This window comes from Pseudorca crassidens, chromosome 4 (genome assembly GCF_039906515.1).
Source record: "Pseudorca crassidens isolate mPseCra1 chromosome 4, mPseCra1.hap1, whole genome shotgun sequence".
NCBI classification, from domain to species: Eukaryota; Metazoa; Chordata; class Mammalia; order Artiodactyla; family Delphinidae; genus Pseudorca; species Pseudorca crassidens.
The window spans coordinates 122,555,960-122,574,982 of record NC_090299.1 but is presented as its reverse complement, the minus strand read 5'-3'; the positions used below and the strand labels follow the sequence as shown (position 1 = coordinate 122,574,982).

Genomic DNA, 19,023 nt, shown 5'->3' with positions numbered 1-19,023 from the left:
GCTCTTATGACGTGACAATGTAGAATACATTTCAGAGTTTGAAGGTAAAACTCAATTTTTTTGACTGATCTTTTGTTGGAACCCAGTATTGAGAGGTCTAAATATCAAAAAATATTTCTTAAAAGGCAATTGTTTAAATTTCTTTCATTTTTACAGTGATTCAGAAAAAGAAACTTTAAAGTCTTTTTTTCAAGGCTTACTACACCTAGAAACAAAAACAAAAACCTACAAAATTTAAACTTAAGAAATAATTATGGCATTCCTCAGAAAAAATCCTGACTATACTATTTTCGCATTTAAACTGCACACGTAAAATGCGTTCAGGTTGTGTTTTAAGTGGCTGTAAGGTTGCCGGCTGTCCTTTTCCAGAAAGGAGTATCTTTATTTTGATATTCTTTCTGTCCCGTGTTTTTGTCCACCTTTTGCCCGTGGTCCAGAACCCATAATCTGGGGTGGGTGCTGAGTTCAAGAGGTCTCTTCTCTCAACGGGGAAGGAGGGTGGGGGAAGGAGTGCTCATGACTGAATCTTCTCCAGAACAGAGCTGGAAAGTGCATCTGGTAGAAAGCTAAAGAGCGAGAAGGTTTAGGCAGAAATGAATATGTCTTGAGTCTTTCAGATACAGGGATTGTCACTGGCCTTTGCTCACACATACTTAAAATTGCTTCCTAAAGTAGCAACTAGAAAGTTATGTAATCAGAACACTTTGGCTCACTTACCCTTGCAGCTTACCGCATGATACCTCACACAGAGGGACTGTGGCAGCACTTGGTCTTGTCTCCTGAGCTGCTAAAAGATTCAGTTAGCTATGACAAAATCAAATTTAAATAATGCTAGTAAAAAAACCCATGGATTTATTCTAGGGATACAAACTGGAGGAAAAATTAAGTACTTCCATGAGGGTCAAAAGCCAGTTTCCTCCCGCTGTCTGTCTTTTTCCAAGCCTGTGCTCCTTCCACTGAGCTCACTGTCTCTCGTTGGATCGCTAAATGAACACCTGTAAAGCCCCAGGACAGAGCCCAACCCCAGGTCACAGAGTATAACTTTACTAAAGCCCCCTGGAAAGGGCATTGTTTTATATTTCATCCTCCTTTTCTGAAAGAGCATACATTTAGGGAAAATGGTCAGATGAAATATGTCCATTTTATTTGATCTTATTTCTATGGATAGGGGGAAAAAGAGTGTGACTATTTATAATGTCATAGAGATTGTACTTGGTTCAAGACCTCAGTTTGTTTTTTTGGAATAACAAAAAAAAATGTGTCCCTCTTGTGAAATAAACTAGGTTGTTGTTGGGTTATCTCAGTTTTTTTGTAGTATGAGCTCATTCCAGTCCTTTTTGTTTGTGTCCATCCATATCTTACTTTTGCATTTTTCCTGCTCAGTCGAACTGGATTAAGTGGCTCACTCTTCTGCTGAAGCCGAGAGTGTTTGTGTGACTAGTCTTCTGTCTAAATTCCTGCTGGCCAGGAGTTCTCTAGCAGGGGCTGAGTTCAGTGAGAGGAGGGTGTGCATTGCAGTCTCTCTGCTGCACATGTGTGTCTGCTCAGGGGAAGGAGGGGGCAGACATGAGGAATTAATTTGCCTTTTCATTTAGTCCTTCTTTTTCATTTGCTTTGACGTTTATGGAGTGAGCGTTCCTAGCAGACAAGACGTCACTGTGACAGTGGGTTTGAGTGAGAATCTGAGGTCCCTCTGCTTTTGTTGCAGTCCTGTCATCATTTGGCACCTGGATTATCCCCCAGTCAGGCTTTCTCCCCTCCGGTGCACCTGCTGCGCATGCTGGTGATGTCTTCTTAAACAAAACTATCCGTTATTTCCCTGGTCACTACACTGCTGGGTCCCTGTTGTTTGCAGGATCCAGCCCAAGCACCCAAGCTTGGCCTACAAGGTCCTTCGTCACCTGGGTCCAGCTTCTTCTCCAGCCTCGGGGGTACCACCCTGCTCTTCTCATCTCTGGCCTCACAAACCTCCCGTCACTGCTAGACCATGCCATCCTTTTGTACAGACTGTCTCCCCTTCATAAGCTTTTCCCCCGTTCTGACTCCACTTTTACTTCTAATTCTGTCCCTTGAGACCCAGTTCAGATATCACCTCCTCTCCAGGTTCCCAGGCCAGTCTCTGCTCTGGTCCCATGACGCTTGGTTCAAAGCTGCTTTAACATTTAGTGTCCCGGGCTGTCTCCCTCCACTGTTCTTCCATGAGACTCTCTAGGCCCGGGCCTGTTTCTTTTTCATTTTCATAATCTCAGCATCACCTTAGTATTTGGTACATTGAGGGCAGCCCCCAGAGTTTTTCATAGGTAGATGAGTCAGTGGGCACCCAAGTTAAGAGCCCCAAATAGCATATCTCCAGTCGTAATATCTAAGATTTGTCTAACTTCACCTTTTCACCACATCAACCAGATGACCTTCAACAGATTTACTACCAGGGCAGGTGGTAATTATTCTTATTTTAGAAATTGTAGAATGGTCTTAGAATTTAGGTTACTTGGTGGAGGTTGAGGACAGAGCTGGGATTGGCAGTCCTGGCTCAGTATGCTTTAAATTTTTTCCCAGGTAACGACTTTCATATTGTTGACTTTGTAATTCATGTTCCAGGAAAGGTATATGCAAAAAAAAAATTTTTGGCAACATTTTTATAACGGCAGAAACAGAAACAGCCTAAAACCTCAACAGTCGAAAAAGGATTTGATAAATTTAAATATATCAGCATAGTAGAATATTAAGTAGTTCTTCCAAGTTACAATTATGGTGCTTATGTAGAAATGTCTGACAAGTGAATAGTAGAATATAAGCTGGACTGTACTCTATGATTGTAACTGTAAAGTATATGGTGGGATGTAATATGTAAATAGAGTTGTGTTAGGCTCATGAAAAAGTAAGAAGTTTTATTTTTAAATTTTATTTATTTTTATTATTATTATTTTTTTGCGGTACGCGGGCCTCTCACTGTTGTGGCCTCTCCCGTTGCGGAGCACCCGCTCCGGACGCGCAGGCTCAGCGGCCATGGCTCACAGGCCCCGCCGCTCCATGGCACGTGGGATCTTCCCGGACCGGGGCACGAAGCTGTATCCCCTGCATCGGCAGGCGGACTCTCAACCACTGCACCACCAGGGAAGCCCAGAAGAAGTTTTATTTTTTAACGTTTTCTTTAGTGTTGTTTTGGATCCAAGACATTGAGATTTGAGGAATGTTTCTGTGGTTTATTTGGACAAAACAATGTTTGAAATTGTCATTCTTTCAGAATCCAGCATATAGGGTCACTATAGCAATAACCTTGTCTCAGAGAGCTAAAAGAACTTAAATTATTATTATTGGAATCACTGTAAAATAATATTTATTGTTAAAGGTGGAATTATAAGGCAATATGGGAAACACAGAGAGGTTTTAAATTAGAGGAAAGCCGACGACACAGTTCCCACGAAGTAACAGGGGATCTGTGTGTCCTAACCTAGTATCATAGTATTGAATTCTCTCAAAAGGAGATTGTGACGATAAAAAATTACAGTGTAATTATAAGAAAACACAGGAAACCAGAGAAGTGAAAAATCAGAAATAAGCCCCAAGACCACAGTCACACTCAACATAGGTGACCAGGAAGAATACTTTGTCACCTCCTTTCTGAACTTTTCAGAGTGTCTGCAGTATCCTGTTACCGGATTGTGTAAAGGAGAGATTATTTCTGGGGATTGTGTGTGATGTCTGATAACACTTCAGACCAGGAGTTGCTACCCTTTTAAGACTGGCACAGCCTGGCTTTGGCGTGCTGCCGTCAGGCCCTGTGCCTGCCGGCCCGCCCGGGACAGGTGTTGGAGAGGCCTGCGGTGCCAGCCTGCGTGCAGCCTGGTGCCGGCCAGGCTCGGGGAGGGTGCCCCACGTTGCTGTCGGGGGACTCGCCTCCTAGGTGTTGATCCCTGCCGAGTAAGTGCGGTGGTCTGGAAGGGAAGCTATAAACTCAGTGTGGGAAGGAGGACAAGGAATGTTTCCAATCACAGTTCGACAGAGGAGAAATGGAAAGGGGCAGGTTTCTCAGTAACAAATTAAGTTGCAGAGGTCTGAACGAGGATCTGGAGATGGAAAATAAAAACAGGGAAAGGTTAAAGGCCGCTGTGGCTGCCCTGTTTTCCTGATGTCTTACAGGATAAGTTAAATGAAATACACAGATTTTCTGGGTGTGATAGCTAAGAATTCCTACAAATCTGGGTGGGAACATAACATATTTAATAACATTTATTTGCCTGCTAAAAGTTACCTTTTTTAACACAAAAATGTTAGTCTGTCAGACTCTGGAGAGTTATTACTGTATGTTAGGAAAATATATGCTGTTAACCTACTTGCCTCTGAATGCAGCTTTTAAAGCAAGGAAATTGCTTAAATTTAAAATTTTTTCTTTTTTTCATTGGAGCCTCCAGTGAGAATGATTCAGTGGAGTGGGAGTTTGGGAAGAGATAGAGGGCTGGTGAATGGGAGACAGGAAGGAAGCTTGGTGAAGCTGCAGGAGGTACCCAGGGGTGGGGGTGTTCCCCTTTCCTCGGCTTCTTCCTGCCCCCCAATCCCCCCAGCCCATGGAGTCTCCTCCCGCCATCAGCCCCATTTGCTTCTCTCAAATCTCTGCACTCTGGGCAGGACAGAACAGTGTTCCAGGAGAGAACAGTTTCTCGGCCCCTCCTTTTTTTAAAAATTTTTATTTATTTATTTATTTTTGGCTGTGTTGGGTCTTCATTGCTGCGTGCAGGCTTTCTCTAGTTGCTGCAAGCGGGGGCTATTCTTTGTTGGGGTGCTTGGGGTTCTCATCGCTGTGGCTTCTCTTGTTGCGGAGCACGGGCTCTAGGTGCGTGGGCTCAGTAGTTGTGGCATGTGGGCTCAGTAGTTGTGGCTCGCGGGCTCTAGAGTGCAGGCTCAGTAGTTGTGGTGCCCGGGCTTAGTCGCTCCGCGGCATGTGGGATCTTCTCGGACCAGGGCTCGAACCCGTGTCCCCTGCATTGGCAGGCAGATTCTTAACCACTGTGCCACCAGGGAAACCCTCGGACCCTCTTTTTAACTCAACACTTGCTTAGTCCCTTTTTTGCCTCCTGGAGAATTGACTAGCTCCTTACTGAAAGCCCTGAGAGACCCGTGTCTTAGCAAGGATAGTATGCAAAAGCTTTTGTTTCTGTGTATGTGTTTTCCTTTGATAAGATTATAAGCTCCTTAAAGAGCAGGAATCGTGCCCTAACCAGTATTTGTTTTCTTATCACCTAGCACAGAGCCTCGCCACAGAACACATAGTAAATAAATGATTGAGAATTGAATAAATGACCTTAAAAAGCAAGAAATTGTAATTCTGCCACATTCACTATATTAGAATATTCCAGAAACTTTTGTTAGAAGACTTGAAGGTGCCCAATAAATAGATAGCACCTCTCTTCCTCAGGTTCTGAACTGGTGGATATATAAGAATCAGAAGCTAGAAAACTAAATTTATATTACTGATAAGCCACATTCTGTGTCAGCTGACGTAAGAGGGTCAGAGTTGCTAACTCCCGGCCCCCAGGTAGACTGTGGTGTGGCCCATTGGAAGGGACTTTTTTTTTAGTTGAAGTATAGTTGATGTACAATATTACATAAGTTACAGGTGTACAATATAGTGATTCACAATTTTTAAAGGTTATACTCCATTTATACTTATTATAAAATATCGGCTTTATTCCCCGTGTTGCACAGTGTGCCCTTGTAGCTTATTTTACACATGATAGTTTATGCCTCTTAATCCCCTACCTCTGTGTTGCCCCTCCCCTCTTTCCTTTCCCCACTGGTAAGCACTAGTTTGTTCTCTATATCTGTGAGTCTGCTGCTTTTTTGTTTTATTCACTAGTTTGTTTTGTGTTTCAGATAAGTGAAATCATACAGTATTTGTCTTTCTCTGTCTGACTTACTTCACTTAGCGTAATACCCCCCAAGTCCATCCATATTGTTGCAAATTTCATTCTTCTTCATGGCTAGTAGTATTCCATTGTGTGTGTATATATATATATATATATATATATATATATATATATATATATATATATATATACACCCCATCTTCTTTACCCATATCCATTCATCTGTTGTTGGACAGTTAGGTTGCTTCCATATTTTGACAATTGTAAATAAAACTGCTGTGAACATTGGGGTGTATGTATCTTTTCAAATTAGTATTTTTCGGATATATACCCAGGAGTGGAATTGCTGGGTCATGTGGTAGTTCTATTTTTAGTTTTTTGAGAAACCTCCATACTATTTTCCACAGTGGCTGCACCAACTTACATCCCCTCCACCAGTGTAACAGGGTTCCCTTTTCTCCACATGCTCACCAGCGTTTGGTTATTTGCGCTCTTTTTGAGGATAGCCATTCTGTCAGGTGTGAGGTGATAATCTCATTGTGGTTTTGACTTCCATTTCCCTGATGATTAGCATTCATCTTTTCACGTGCCTGTTGACCATCTGCATTTCCTCTTATGGAAGGGATGTTTGAATCAAGGACAAACACCCTTACCCAGGACGTAGAGAGAAGGAGAAAAGAAACCAACTCCTCCAATAGCCCCCGCCCTGTCACCCTGCCTGCAGTGCAGGGTCATTGTCTGTGGCTCGCTCATAGGCAACTGCCTCTACCTTGAGGGGAGAGGAAGGCTTGGGGCAAAGGAACAGGAGTATCAGGAGTATTTAGTGTTTAGTGTTTACTTTCCTGATACCGCTCCTCAGTTTTAGACTTTCGACCCTTTGGGCTTACCCGTTGTTAAGCCCATGGCCCTCCCTCTCTGCACGGAGATGAGCAGACTTCCCGTGGCCGTGCTCCTGCCTTCCTGAGCCTGTTCCTTCTCCCACTGGCACCAGCCCTGCTTTGTCGATCCTCTGTGGACCACTGGGATGCACAGTTGAGTTTTCCCCTGGAAAGCTCTGAGATGCATTATAATAATTCATCAGTAATCTGCTCCAAAGCCACACTATGCCCCAGGTCTGACGTTCATATCCTCATCTGTTTCCCATCCCAGATTCTTTTCAAGTATCCAATAAAGCTTACCAGAGCTTTGAAAGGGGATCAAATAACAGAATTAAGATATTTCAAAAACAAAAACAAAAACAAAAAAAACAACCCAGCCTTATAAGGATGCCCCATCACAGAACTGTATAGTGAAGTGAATAAGAAAGTGAATTCTAAAACCAGGCCACCTGGGTAAAAGTCTTGGTCCTGAGTGGTCTTGGCCCGTTTACCTAACCCTTTCATGTCTCAGTTTATCTATAAAACAGACAATAGCGCTACCTCATAGGAGTGCTATAGTTATTGAATAAATGAATACATGTAGAACGCTTAGAACCTAGTATCTGGCACATAGCTAAAATGCATTTATCACGTAAAAAAGTTTTTGTATATAAACCCTCTCCTATTATGAAACTCTCAGGGAGAAATTTAAAAGTCAGAGAAGTAATCCTTGGCAAGACATGAAAGTTCAAGGTTCTAGTCCCATATCAAATTATGTTGGCCTGTGAGCTAACATGCAGAGAATTTGAAGTCCTCCCTAATTCCTTTTTTTTTTTTTTTTTGGTCTTAGCCAGAGAGCTTCTCCATGCCTGTGTGCAGCTGGGGTAACTCCTCCCGCCCCCCGCCCAGGACTTCTCGGAAAGCCCCCTGCCAGGATGTGCGTGGCTTCCCCAGGGCTTCTCAGAAATTACAGTAGTTCAACACTAAGTCTCTCTTGTCTCTGCTTGTTTCAAGTGGAGCTTGAGTCTAGAATCTTTTTTTTAAAAAAATAAATTTATTTATTTCTTTTATTTTATTTCTGGTTGTGTTGGGTCTTCTTTGCTGCATGTGGGCTTTCTCTAGTCATGGCGAGCGGGGGCTGCTCTTCGTGGTGGTGTGTGGGCTTGTCATTGTAGTGGCTTCTCTTGTTGTGGGGCACGGGCTCTAGGCACGCGGGCTTCAGTAGTTGTGGCGCACGGGCTTAGTTGCTCCGCGGCATGTGGAATTTTCCTGGACCAGGGCTCAAACCCGTATCCCCTGTGTTGGCAGGCAGATCCTTAACCACTGCGCCACCAGGGAAGCCCGAGTCTAGAATCTTAACAAGACACACAGGAATATTAGATTATCAACCTTACATCCACCAAATTTGGAAAACATGCCCCCCAGCCCTCAAGGCACTAATTTTGGGCAGAATTGTTCCCAGTACTTCATCTTTGCCAAAGAGAGGGATGGAAGGCTGAAACCATCACCTTGGTTTCAGCTTCAGCTCATGCCAGTTGTTCTGAGGCCAAGACCTGCGCCCTTAAACTCTGCGGGCAGAGGTTGTCTCTCTGGAGGCGAGTTTGGGGAGGAGCCACCTCCTCTCTTCAGAAGTGACACCGAGATGCTCAGATTCTCAGGTCTGTGCTCAGAGTCAGAGCCTTGCGGTCGGGCAGTCCAGTCACCAGGTGTGTCTGTCCTCTCCTCTTTGCAGGGAGCCCTTGTTTCCGGCACTCCTGTGCTGAGTGGTGTCCCCGCTCTGTTAAGGGATGGAACATCTGTGGGTGGGGACTTTGAGACCTGTTTGTGGTGTGGTTTCCGTTGCCTCTTACCAGGAGCACATAGAGGCTTCTGGAACCTGCTTCTTTGGGAAGGTTTTTCCCTTTTCGTCCGGCTTGTTTCAGGTAGAGCTTGTTCGCAGCAGATTCCTGGCGGGGAACTGCTGTTGACACTCGGGGAGCTTGGGGCCCAGTGCCGGTAGCTTCTGGCCCCCGAGCCCTGCGCTGTCTCCTCCAGCTTGTGCGTGTGCCCTTCTTTGTCTCTAGGCTGTGTTCTGCCTGCAGGATGTGCTGGTCTCTTCCTGTCCCCTTTTCCTGTCAGGGAGGCTTAGATGAGTTTCTTGCTGTTTAACCAGCTGCTTTTGCCAGTCTCTTTTTCCCTAATGCTTGTAAGCTACTGCTGTCTGCTGGAATTGCTGCATTCCTTTTTCTTTTTCTTTTTTTTTTAAACCTTTTTCTTTCCTTTTTGGTCTAAATCTATTTTTTCCTCTAGGTGTTCCTCTAGATATTTTCTTGTGATTTCTCCCAAGGCAAGAGAGATACAGTTGCTAAGTTCTGGGCCTGCCGAATCTTCTTCTATTCCTTGCATTGGGTGCTCTTACATCGGAGACGCTCTCCCAATAGACCAGCATCTAATTTAGGGCTGGCATCAGTCTGTCTTGTTCTCCCTGGTTCCCCTTTAGTAGGTTTCCTCGATGCTGTGCCTTCTCTTAGACTGAGTCCTAATTCCATAAACTTTGCAAGTGTGTTCCCTCAGGGCACAGGCGGTGACAGTCCCTCCACCTGCTGTGCTCCGAGCATCTTCTTCTGATCTCCGATCTCCACCGCTACCCCCACCCCTCACAGCCTGTCCAGAGTTTGTGTAATCCTTGGTAGAGCTGTGTCAGTCTTTGGAGATGTGGGTAGGTCCTCAGTTGTTCTCACTGTGGGTTTTGTACCTGGCTTTAGAAGTGTGTTTCTCCACAGTTCCTACAACTGAATCCTGGTTCCTTTAGGAGGAGCAATTCCAGTCCTCTGAGATCTTGCTTGTCTTCTTTTATTAGAGGTTTTTTTTTTTTTTTTTTTTTTTTTTTTTTAAGGCTCAAACAAGCACAAAGATATTGCTCCCTCACTTGAGTTAGACTCCAGGCTGTCCCTGTCTCTGTCTGTTGAACCGGGTGTCAAGGTCTCCTTTTCTGTTGCAGCTCTGTCCAGTTATTCCCCAAGATGTCAACCTTTCTCCAAAGGGTGGCCCTCTCTGCCTCCTGTTTCATCAACCTGCCTTGCTTATTTTTGTTGTTTTGTTTTTGTTCCTCTTGTCCTGACAGGAAGATGAGAGAGTGTTCTAAGCTCTAAGCTTCTAGCACCTTTCTGATTTCCGGAATGAGCCTAATCGTTCCAAGGACAGCCCTTAGTGGTTGCCTTCTTCGTGCATGCAGTAATTTTGTCAAATTGCTTTTCTGACTCAACCCAAGATGACAGCATATCTCTTTAATAAGATTATCCTTATTGCTTCTGTATTTATAAAATCTGCCTCCATCTATGTATCTTCCACTTTGGATCTTGAAAATCTGAAGCAGCGGTTAGCATTTAGGTGATTAATAGCTGTAGGGCCAGGGATTTGGAGGGGAACTCTTTCGTCTGTGGACCAACCACATGAACTTAAAATAAACCTTCTCACAGTTCCGACTTGTATCCATAAAGATAAGGCATAAAAAGGAACAGAATTTGGAGCAGCCTGTCTATACTGCTTGCCTGGAGTTGGACCCAACAGTTTCTTCAAGATCGGGCTATAGAAACACCAGATAGTATTCTGGAAGCTCTCTCTATTTTGAGGAGAGAGCCCTGACTGGGACACCATTTTGTTTTTGTTTTGTTTTTCCTTCCCCTGCCCTTTCGCTTTTCTTTTCTTGTGGTAAAATATGCATAACACAGAATTCACCATTTTAACCGTTTTAAAGTGTACAGTTCAGTGGCATTAATTATACTCACAGTGCTATGCAGCCGTGACCACCGTCCACTTCCAGAACTTTTTCGCCTGCCCAAACTGAAACTCTGTCCCCCATTAAGCAGTGATTCCTCATTACCCACTCCTCTCAGCCCCTAATAAACATTATTCTACTTTCTGTCTCTATGAATTTGAATATTCTAGGTCCCCTCGTACATGGACTCATACAGTATTTGTCCTTTCGTGACCGACGTATTTCACTTAGCTCACAAGGTTCCTCCATGTTGTAGCAGGTGTCAGAATTCCCTTCCTTTCCCTTTTTAAAAATTAATTAATTAATTAATTTTTGGCTGCATTGGGTTTTCATTGCTGCGCGTGGGCTTTTCTCTAGTTGCAGAGAGCGTGGGCTACTCTTCGTTGTGGTGCACGGTCTTCTAATCGTGGTGGCTTCTCTTGTTGTGGAGCACGGGCTCTAGATGTGCGGACTTCAGTCGTTGTGGCATGTGGGCTCAGTAGTTGTGGCTCACGGGCTCTAGAGTGCAGGCTCAGTAGTTGTGGCGCACGGGCTTAGTTGCTCCGCGGCATGTGGAATCTTCCCAGACCAGGGCTCGAACCCCTGTCCCCTGCATTGGCAGGCGGGTTCTTAACCACTGCGCCACCAGGGAAGTCCTCCCTTCCCTTTTAAGGCTGAATAATATTCCACTGTATATATATCCCGTGTTTTGTTTATTCATTCATCCATTGGTGGATTTCGGGATGTTTCCATTTGGCTACTGTGTGTAATGCTGCTGTGAACATAGGTGTACAAATACCTGTTCAAGCCCCTCCTGTCACTTTTGGGTGTAAACCCAGGAGCGGAACTGCTGGATATTTTAATTCTGTGTTTAAAGTTTTGAGGGACCACTGTACTGTTTTCCACTGCAACACCCTTTCTTTCACATCCTTGTCTGTGCCATGCTTACTAAGGTCAAAGCCGTGCTGTATTGCTCAAGGGCAAGCCACAGCAGCCTGCATCACAGAGCCTGAACTTGGGCCGAGTGTGGGTCCAAGCTCAAGGGCTGAGCCAGGCCTTCAGGGCTCACTTGCCATTTGCTTTAGGCCCAGCGGCAGCCAATTGTGTAAAAATAGCTGCTTGTCTTTGGATCGCACTTCTGTATGCTGCATGACCTACCAAGGTGGAAATCCCACATGGCTGTCCTGGAACTGCCAGCCCAGGTTGTGGTCGTTAAGGGCCAGCTGCCAAAGTGTAGAAGTCCAGGGTATTGCACAACGCAGGCCACTGCCGCTTGGTCCGACCAAAAGTATTAATATTTCAGTGTTAACTTGTTCTCCACATTGTGTTTTGTCTTTAATGGTTTTTGGCACATTTCAGGGGGGTGGGAGATGGTGTGCAGTCAATGACCCTTCTCTCTTTTCTTCGGTTCTGAACCATTTATGAAATAAGTCGAGAAGAATTTGAAACGTTTAAGACAAAAAATCCCTTCTCTTGGAAACCAAAGGACTGGGGAAGAGGAGTTTCCCTTCTAACAACTTTGATGTGGGGAAAATGCTTCCTAGAAGCATTTAAATGATTTGTTGTGGAGTTTGACTAAATGAATGCATGAACTGTGAATGAAAAAGCTAATGCTCCCTTTTGAGGGCCTGCTTCATGCACTGTGACTGGCATATGTATCACATTTAATGCTGGTAGCATGGCTGTGAGTCCATTAACTGTTTTATACAAGAGGAAGCTGAGTCTTGGAAAAGGTAGGGATTATCCCCAAGGTTTCATCTTCAGTCCACGTTGACTGCAAAGCCACTTGGCCACACTGCCTTTTTCAAAAAGATGTGGATAAGGGAAAATGTGATACATATGCTTTTCTTTAATGATAAAATTGATTTTTATTTATGTCTAATATTAAATTATATATTGGAAAGAAATCTGTTGCTCTGACCAAGTACTATTCACTTTTCTTTTTTAACTGGAGTCTAACAGCTTTACAATGTTGTGTTAGTTTCTGCTGTACAATGAAGTGAATCAGCTTCATTGTACACATATCCCCTCCCTCTTGGACCTCCCTCCCACCCCACCCCCCATCCCACCTGTCTAGGTCGTCACAGAGCACTGAGCTGAGCTTCCTGTGCTTTATGGCTTGTTCCCACTAGCTGTCTATTTTATGCATGGTAGTGTATATATGTCTGTCCTAATCTCCCAATTCATCCCACCCTCCTCCTCCCCCACTGTGTCCACATGTCCGTTCTCTATGTCTGCATCTCTATTCCTGCCCTGGAAATAGGTTCATCTGTACCATTTTTCTAGATTCCACATATATGCGTTAATATACGGTACTTGTTTTTCTGTTTCTGGCTCACCTCACTCTGTATGACAGACTATAGGTCCATCCATATGTCTACAAGTGACCCAATTTCGTTCCTTTTCATGGCTAATATTCAACCCTTTTTCCCTTAAAACAAATAAAAACAACTCATTTCAGCCAGTTCTTAGGGTTTTACAAATATTTTCGTGAGTGGGTCTGATATCGTTTCAGTGGTTACAGATCTGATATTGTTTCAGTGATTACAGATCTGAGAACCAGAAGGTTAGTGGTAGTGGTGAGGGCTGAAACACAACTGATGGTTAATATTAGGGTGAAGCAACCGAACTCAGCTGAGCCTGTCTGTTATGCAGGAGACGCTAAATTAGGAGTTCAGTTAAAGAGTGTGAGTGTTGTGCAGAAGGGACCCAGGAAAGCACTCATTTTATACAAAATGCTTTGCTGTATAGAATGTATTGTGTGTAGCACCATATGTGTGGGCCACTGGCTGGAATGGTCACATGGCTTATGTGGGCTCTGTGTTCCTGAGACACACGTGGGTATAAGAGACTTACCTTTGTAAGCGCCTCTACAATTTAGCATTCAGAATTGTGAAAGGGAAGAAAAATGAGAAGGAGAACTCTCAGGTTGGGATATATCTAAGTAATTTTTTTTTATATTTCATACATTATGTTCCTGAAATGAATGGTTTTCATATGTGATCAGTACTGGGAACATCATAATTTCATATCTGTTGTTCATTCTCTCTGGATTAATGCATTATAGACTCTCATATACTCTTGTCAGGTTATGGTTTACTCTTGTTAGTGAAAGTCATCTCAAATGACTTAGAACTTTGTCTATCATTTTCTTTCCTGTTTAATTGCACACAGACCCCCAGAATCACACTCTGCCCCTGGCCTGGTACACAAAGACCAATTTTTTAGCAAGTAGAGGAAGGTGATTTTTTTTCTCTTTCATCCCATTCCCTAAATTCATACGTCTTCTCCACAAAATATATGCCATACAAAAGAAGTCTTAACAGGGCTATTTTCTGGACTGTTACATTATCTCCTGGTATGGTTTTCTAAGACATATTTTCATGCTGAAGAATTTTTAGGCTTTTAAGTACCTAGGAGAAATAGACTTGGCCTGTTCAGATTTACTTGGAAAAAATACTGATGACTTATGTTAAAAGAACTGCTGTTTTGTTTTTTTTTTCTGTTTTTCTACTAACTAAACTTCGGACCTTTGATAAGTCATTTAACCCCTCCAAACCACATCTTTTCCCATCTTCTAAAATAGTATCATACACTTATGTGAAAACTACTTAGGGGACTTCCCTGGCGGTCCAGTGGTTGAGACTTCGCTTCCCAGTGCAGGAGGTACAGGTTCGATCCCTGATCAAGGAGCTGGGATCCCACATGCCTCAGGGAACAGAAGCAATATTGTAACAAATTCAATAAAGACTTTAAAAATGGTCCACATCCAAAAAAAAAAAATCTTAAAAAAAACTACTAAGGAATTATTGTTTCTTTTAGCTGTCAAATTTAGGAATTAATTTATTAAAATAATGTGCGAGGTTTCAAAAGTAGAGAAGTAGGTTTTTGTTTGTTTTTCTTTTATAATCTGCCCAGGCACACTTCTGCATAAGGGGTCGAAACAAATGTCAAAACAGCTGGGGTCCTTTCAGAGGTAATTTGTAATCCCAGTGTGCCTGTGGTTGCCCCAGGTGGCTCATGTTTTGGTTATAGTTTCTGATTTTAAGTCGAGATTGCAATACTTTTGTTCTTTTGGGAGAGAAAGACATGAACATTTAAATTTCTCTTTGAGAAAAACCAGCATGCTTCAAGGGCCGTTTGGAGGTGTAGGAACTCCCCCTGGTGGGAGTCTGAAATATGTTGTACAGCAAACGAAACAATGTTGCAGTTTATTTTTGTTATGTTTTCAGCTAACAGAAGAATCTTACTTAACATGGTAAATTATAAATTCATTCGTAGTAAATTATAAATTTGTCACCAAGAATGACAAAATATTGGGCTTTAAATCACATCAAATCACTGTGCAGATAGGATTTTTAATCATGTTCAAAGTCATAATTTTGAACTTTAACATAATTTCAACATGTGAAGGAGTATTTTAGGCAAGAAAATTGCCTTGTCAGGTTAAGACCTATAGTTAAATTGTTGGCAGGCTGGATTTGGCCTACCGGCATAGCGAGTTGACCCCTGATCCTTCAGGTGTTTGTTAGGAATAAAGGGGAGTGAACAGATCCAGGGGCTGCTGAGGAGGTCCAGTCAGCACACCTGGGGTCTGGGTCTGTTTGCTGGAGCTGAGTGAGGGAGGCACAGTGAGGTTGGTTTCCAGGTTTCTGGCTTAAACCACTTTATGAGTAACGAGACCCACAGCAAGGACCTGGCTCTCTGGGCGTGGGTGAGGATTCAGAGGGGCGCCCAGCCGCCGGTTCCCTGTGTGGGTGTGCGGAGAGGCCTGCGCTGCTGAGATGAACGTGGGGGGCTTCAGCGTGTCGCAGACCCCCCGCGGGAGAGAGGGAAGGGGGCCGAGGTGGAATCTGGAGTGAGTAACAGCTGGCGCCCGAGGAGGAACAGCCAGCGAAGCAGGAGCCTAAGAGGACGGAGGAACACCGAGAGAAGGCGACGTGGCAGAGAAGTGTTGGGCCAAAGAGGTTTCTGTCAGGTTTGGATACGAGGGGGTCACTTATAACTTTGATTAACGCAGCTTCAGGGAGTAGTGGGCTTTCTTTGTGTATGTCTTTAATGTGGGACCTGCTCACAGAAAAACATATTCGAAGATCTAGCTCTTCTTTAAGATTTGAGGTTCAGTTTACAGGTGGTATTACTCTAAGTCTAACTGATACTAGCAATTACTTTTTTTTTTTAAACGTTTCTTTTTTAAAACATTATTTATTTATTTATTTATTTATTTTTGGCTGTGTTGGGTCTTTGTTGCTGCACGCGGGCTTTCTCTAGTTGTGGTGAGCAGGGGCTACTCTTCGTTGCTGCACGCGCACCTCTTATTGCAGAGCACGGGCTCTAGGTGCGCAGGCTTCAGTAGTTGTGGCACGCGGCCTCAGTAGTTGTGGCTCATGGGCCCTAGAGCGCAGGCTCAGTAGTTGTGGCGCACGGGCTTAGTTGCTCCACGGCATGTGGGATCTTCCCGGACCACGGATCGAACCTGTGTCCTCTGCGTTGGCAGGCAGATTCTTATCCACTGCGCCGCCAGGGAAACCTGCAATTACTTTTTAAAAGAGCCTTTGGTTAATGTTTGGTCCTATTTACAAGCTTGGTTAAACCCCCTAACTATTTTTTACTACACTTTAAAATGTAATGTGAAAAAAAAAAAAAAAGTAATGTGCTCTGGTCCCTCGGCATCTGTGGGTGAATGGATCCAGGACCCCCCTCGGATACCACACTCCAAAGGAGGCTCAAGTTCCTTCCGGTCTGCATCCATGGAACAGAGGATCAACTGTGTTTTGTTCTTGTTTTGTACTTTAATTGCTGAATGACAATTGAAGTGGTTAAGCATGTGTTTTTATATAATGTACTTAGGTAGTTCTTATAAATCTAACAAATTAAACGTAATTGTGGTGATTCCACGTAAAACGAAAGTCAGCCGAGGATTTGGGGGATGCCTTCTTACCTTGCTGAGATTTTCGGGTGTTCCGACTGTGACTGCCAAGCCAAGTGCCTTGATTATAACCACTATGCGAGACACATCACACTGAACAGAAGGGGAAATCTCACAGCGGAGATCCTTTAGACTCATGTGCTGCACTACCTGCCTTCTCTGTGTATTCGCCGTCTGCTGCCCCCGCCCTCCCACCCAAATGGCTGTATCCCTGGATTGACTTTGCATTTCTTTGTCTTCACAATATGTCGATATCATCCCATGTGGCTGTTAAGATCTTTGAACTTTATGAAATTCTGCAGTCTTTGCGTATACTTTTGTCTCTTCCATCCACGTCTCTTCCACACGTGAAAAATGATAGCCGGTTGAATTTTGGGCATCTCCTGTGGTTTTCTCATAGCGTCTAAGCTCACTCTACGGATGGGAGGCAGACGTCAGAACCGTTGATTGGCTCTTACTGGGTGAACCTACTTTAAAATAAGAGCAGACTCCTACGTTGGAACAAAATATTTGAAAAGTATAAGAAATGCCAAACGACAGTGTTCCTGTGTATATTGAGAACATATTTATCTGCTTATTGCCATAATAGGAATTTTCATGTTGCCCAAGGGAGAGCTTATGATTTCCATTAGATGTAAGCTCAGTGACAGAAAAGATTTTTCTCTGTTTTATTCACTATTGTATTTCCAGTAAATTGAATTTTACCTAGCATTTAGCAGACGTTCAAATATATGGTGAATGAATGAAGAAATGTCCTTTCTGAATAAATGATAGATTGTTTATTACTGACAGTAGATTGTGCCTTTTGCTTCCTTTTAATTTCTTTCTCCCCTTTTTTCTGCTTTTAGGCAGAAACCACTAACACTAGCCTCTTGCAAGTGCAACTGGAATGCAGTTTACATAATAAAGTGTGTCAGCAACTAAAGGTAAAATAAAAAATTTAGTGTTTTCTTCCTGCCTTCCTTCCTGCCTCTTTGCTTAGAAATAAAAGATAAAACAGCATGTTCTGTTCTCAGAAATGCACATGCCCTTACCTTAAGCGCTTTTTTCCCTGTGAAGTTCAAAACGAAAAAATTCAGATGATATTTTTGAGTTTTTCCTTTTTCTCCATCCCTCCGATCTCAGAGTTGCTATGTGGAATCAGACGATGTTTTACGGCTACAAATGAGCATAATTGTAACAATGGAAAACGCCTCGAAAGAATTTGAAGAAAACACACAAGATTTGTTAGATCATCTCTCTATTATTTACGTAGCTACAGATAAATCTGAGACCTCAGGTAAGGTGGAATCTTTAAACTTTTCTGTTACAACATATTTTGATTAACCTGTGTCATCATTCTATATCATTTACTTATAGATCGTATCATTGCAATCCAAGACAGAGAGCCTTTGCTTTCATTATTAGCACAGTGTAGTAGTAACTGGTTCTCAATCTGCACCTGCTAGTAAGGCTGTATTATTTTGGGGTAAATTAAGTGGCAACGGACTTCCCTGGTGGCGCAGTGGTTAAGAATCTGCCTGCCAGTGCAGGGGACACGGGTTTGAGCCCTGGTCCGGGAAGATCCCACGTGCCACGGAGTAACTAAGCCTGCGTGCCACACCTAATGAAGCCCGTGCACCTAGAGCCCATACTTTGCGACAAGAGAAGCCACCGCAATGAGAAGCCCATGCACCGCAACGAAGAGTAGCCCCCACTAACTGCAACTAGAGAAAGCCCGCGTGCAGCAACAAAATAAACAAACAAACAAACAAATAAATAAATAATAAATTAAGTGGCAACGGCAAACCATTCTGTGTTTCCCTGGGAAGAATTTTTCTTGGCGTTCTGAAGATAGTAAACTAATTAAATGGGCACGACAATCTAATATAAATATTCACGAAGTATTTGAAGTCTTGTGTCTCTTGTTTCTGTTTTACTGATTTGCAGAAGCTCAGTTGACCAAATCATGCTGTTTATATTTCTAATAGTTGGTTGTCTGCTGCTTATTCCTGGATGCCTGGTCAGTAAGAGTAGTGTGAGTTTCAGTGTTCATTTCTATGAACTTTATCTTTGAAATTGTGTGTCCTACTTACCAAAAATAACCTAGTTTATCAGTTTAAGTTTCTGAGAGATTTTGTAGGAGACACGTATGATCCATGTGATTTATCATGTAGGGTTTGCTCTTATCCATTGGTTATCAAGACTGTTCTGGTAAGTGAGAGTGTGTGTGTATGTACACACATATACACATTCAGAGAAAGAAATGGTACCAAAATATAGTTTTAAATTGGCAGTCTTAATTGTTGGTCAAACATTGTTTACTTTCCAGTCCTCAGAATTGGCTGTAGTAGACATGGGTCAGCAGGAGAGCTTTCCTGTCCTTGGGTTCATAGTTTCTGGTGATTCCCAGAATGGCCAGGTAGACATCAGTGTAGAAAAGACTCGTGTCCCATGGGGAGCACTTCTGTTGGTGAGGATTAAAGGGAAGCCTGCATTTTGAGATCCAGGGTTTTATTTTTCCCAAGTGTGGTTGTCAAATAAGGAAATGAGGAGCTGTCTAATCAATAGGAGACCTTAACTTTATTTGAAGCTGTCCAGTTGGTTAGTTTCATCCAAGGGAGTAGTACTATGACCCTAAACTCAGACTTTTTCCAC

The 19,023-nt window shown here is 43.2% G+C and overlaps 1 protein-coding gene across 4 annotated transcripts in view; it reads left to right on the top strand.

The window, feature by feature from the left end:
- The window catches only part of TMEM131L (transmembrane 131 like), a 160,074-nt gene that overhangs the window by 83,562 nt on the left and 57,489 nt on the right, over positions 1–19,023 (top strand). For all 4 annotated transcript variants that reach the window (XM_067736615.1, XM_067736616.1, XM_067736614.1 and 1 more), the window contains exons 8-9: positions 17,235–17,312; positions 17,512–17,665. In XM_067736615.1, coding sequence (XP_067592716.1) covers positions 17,235–17,312; positions 17,512–17,665 — 232 coding nt within the window. The remainder of the gene's footprint in view (positions 1–17,234; positions 17,313–17,511; positions 17,666–19,023) is intronic.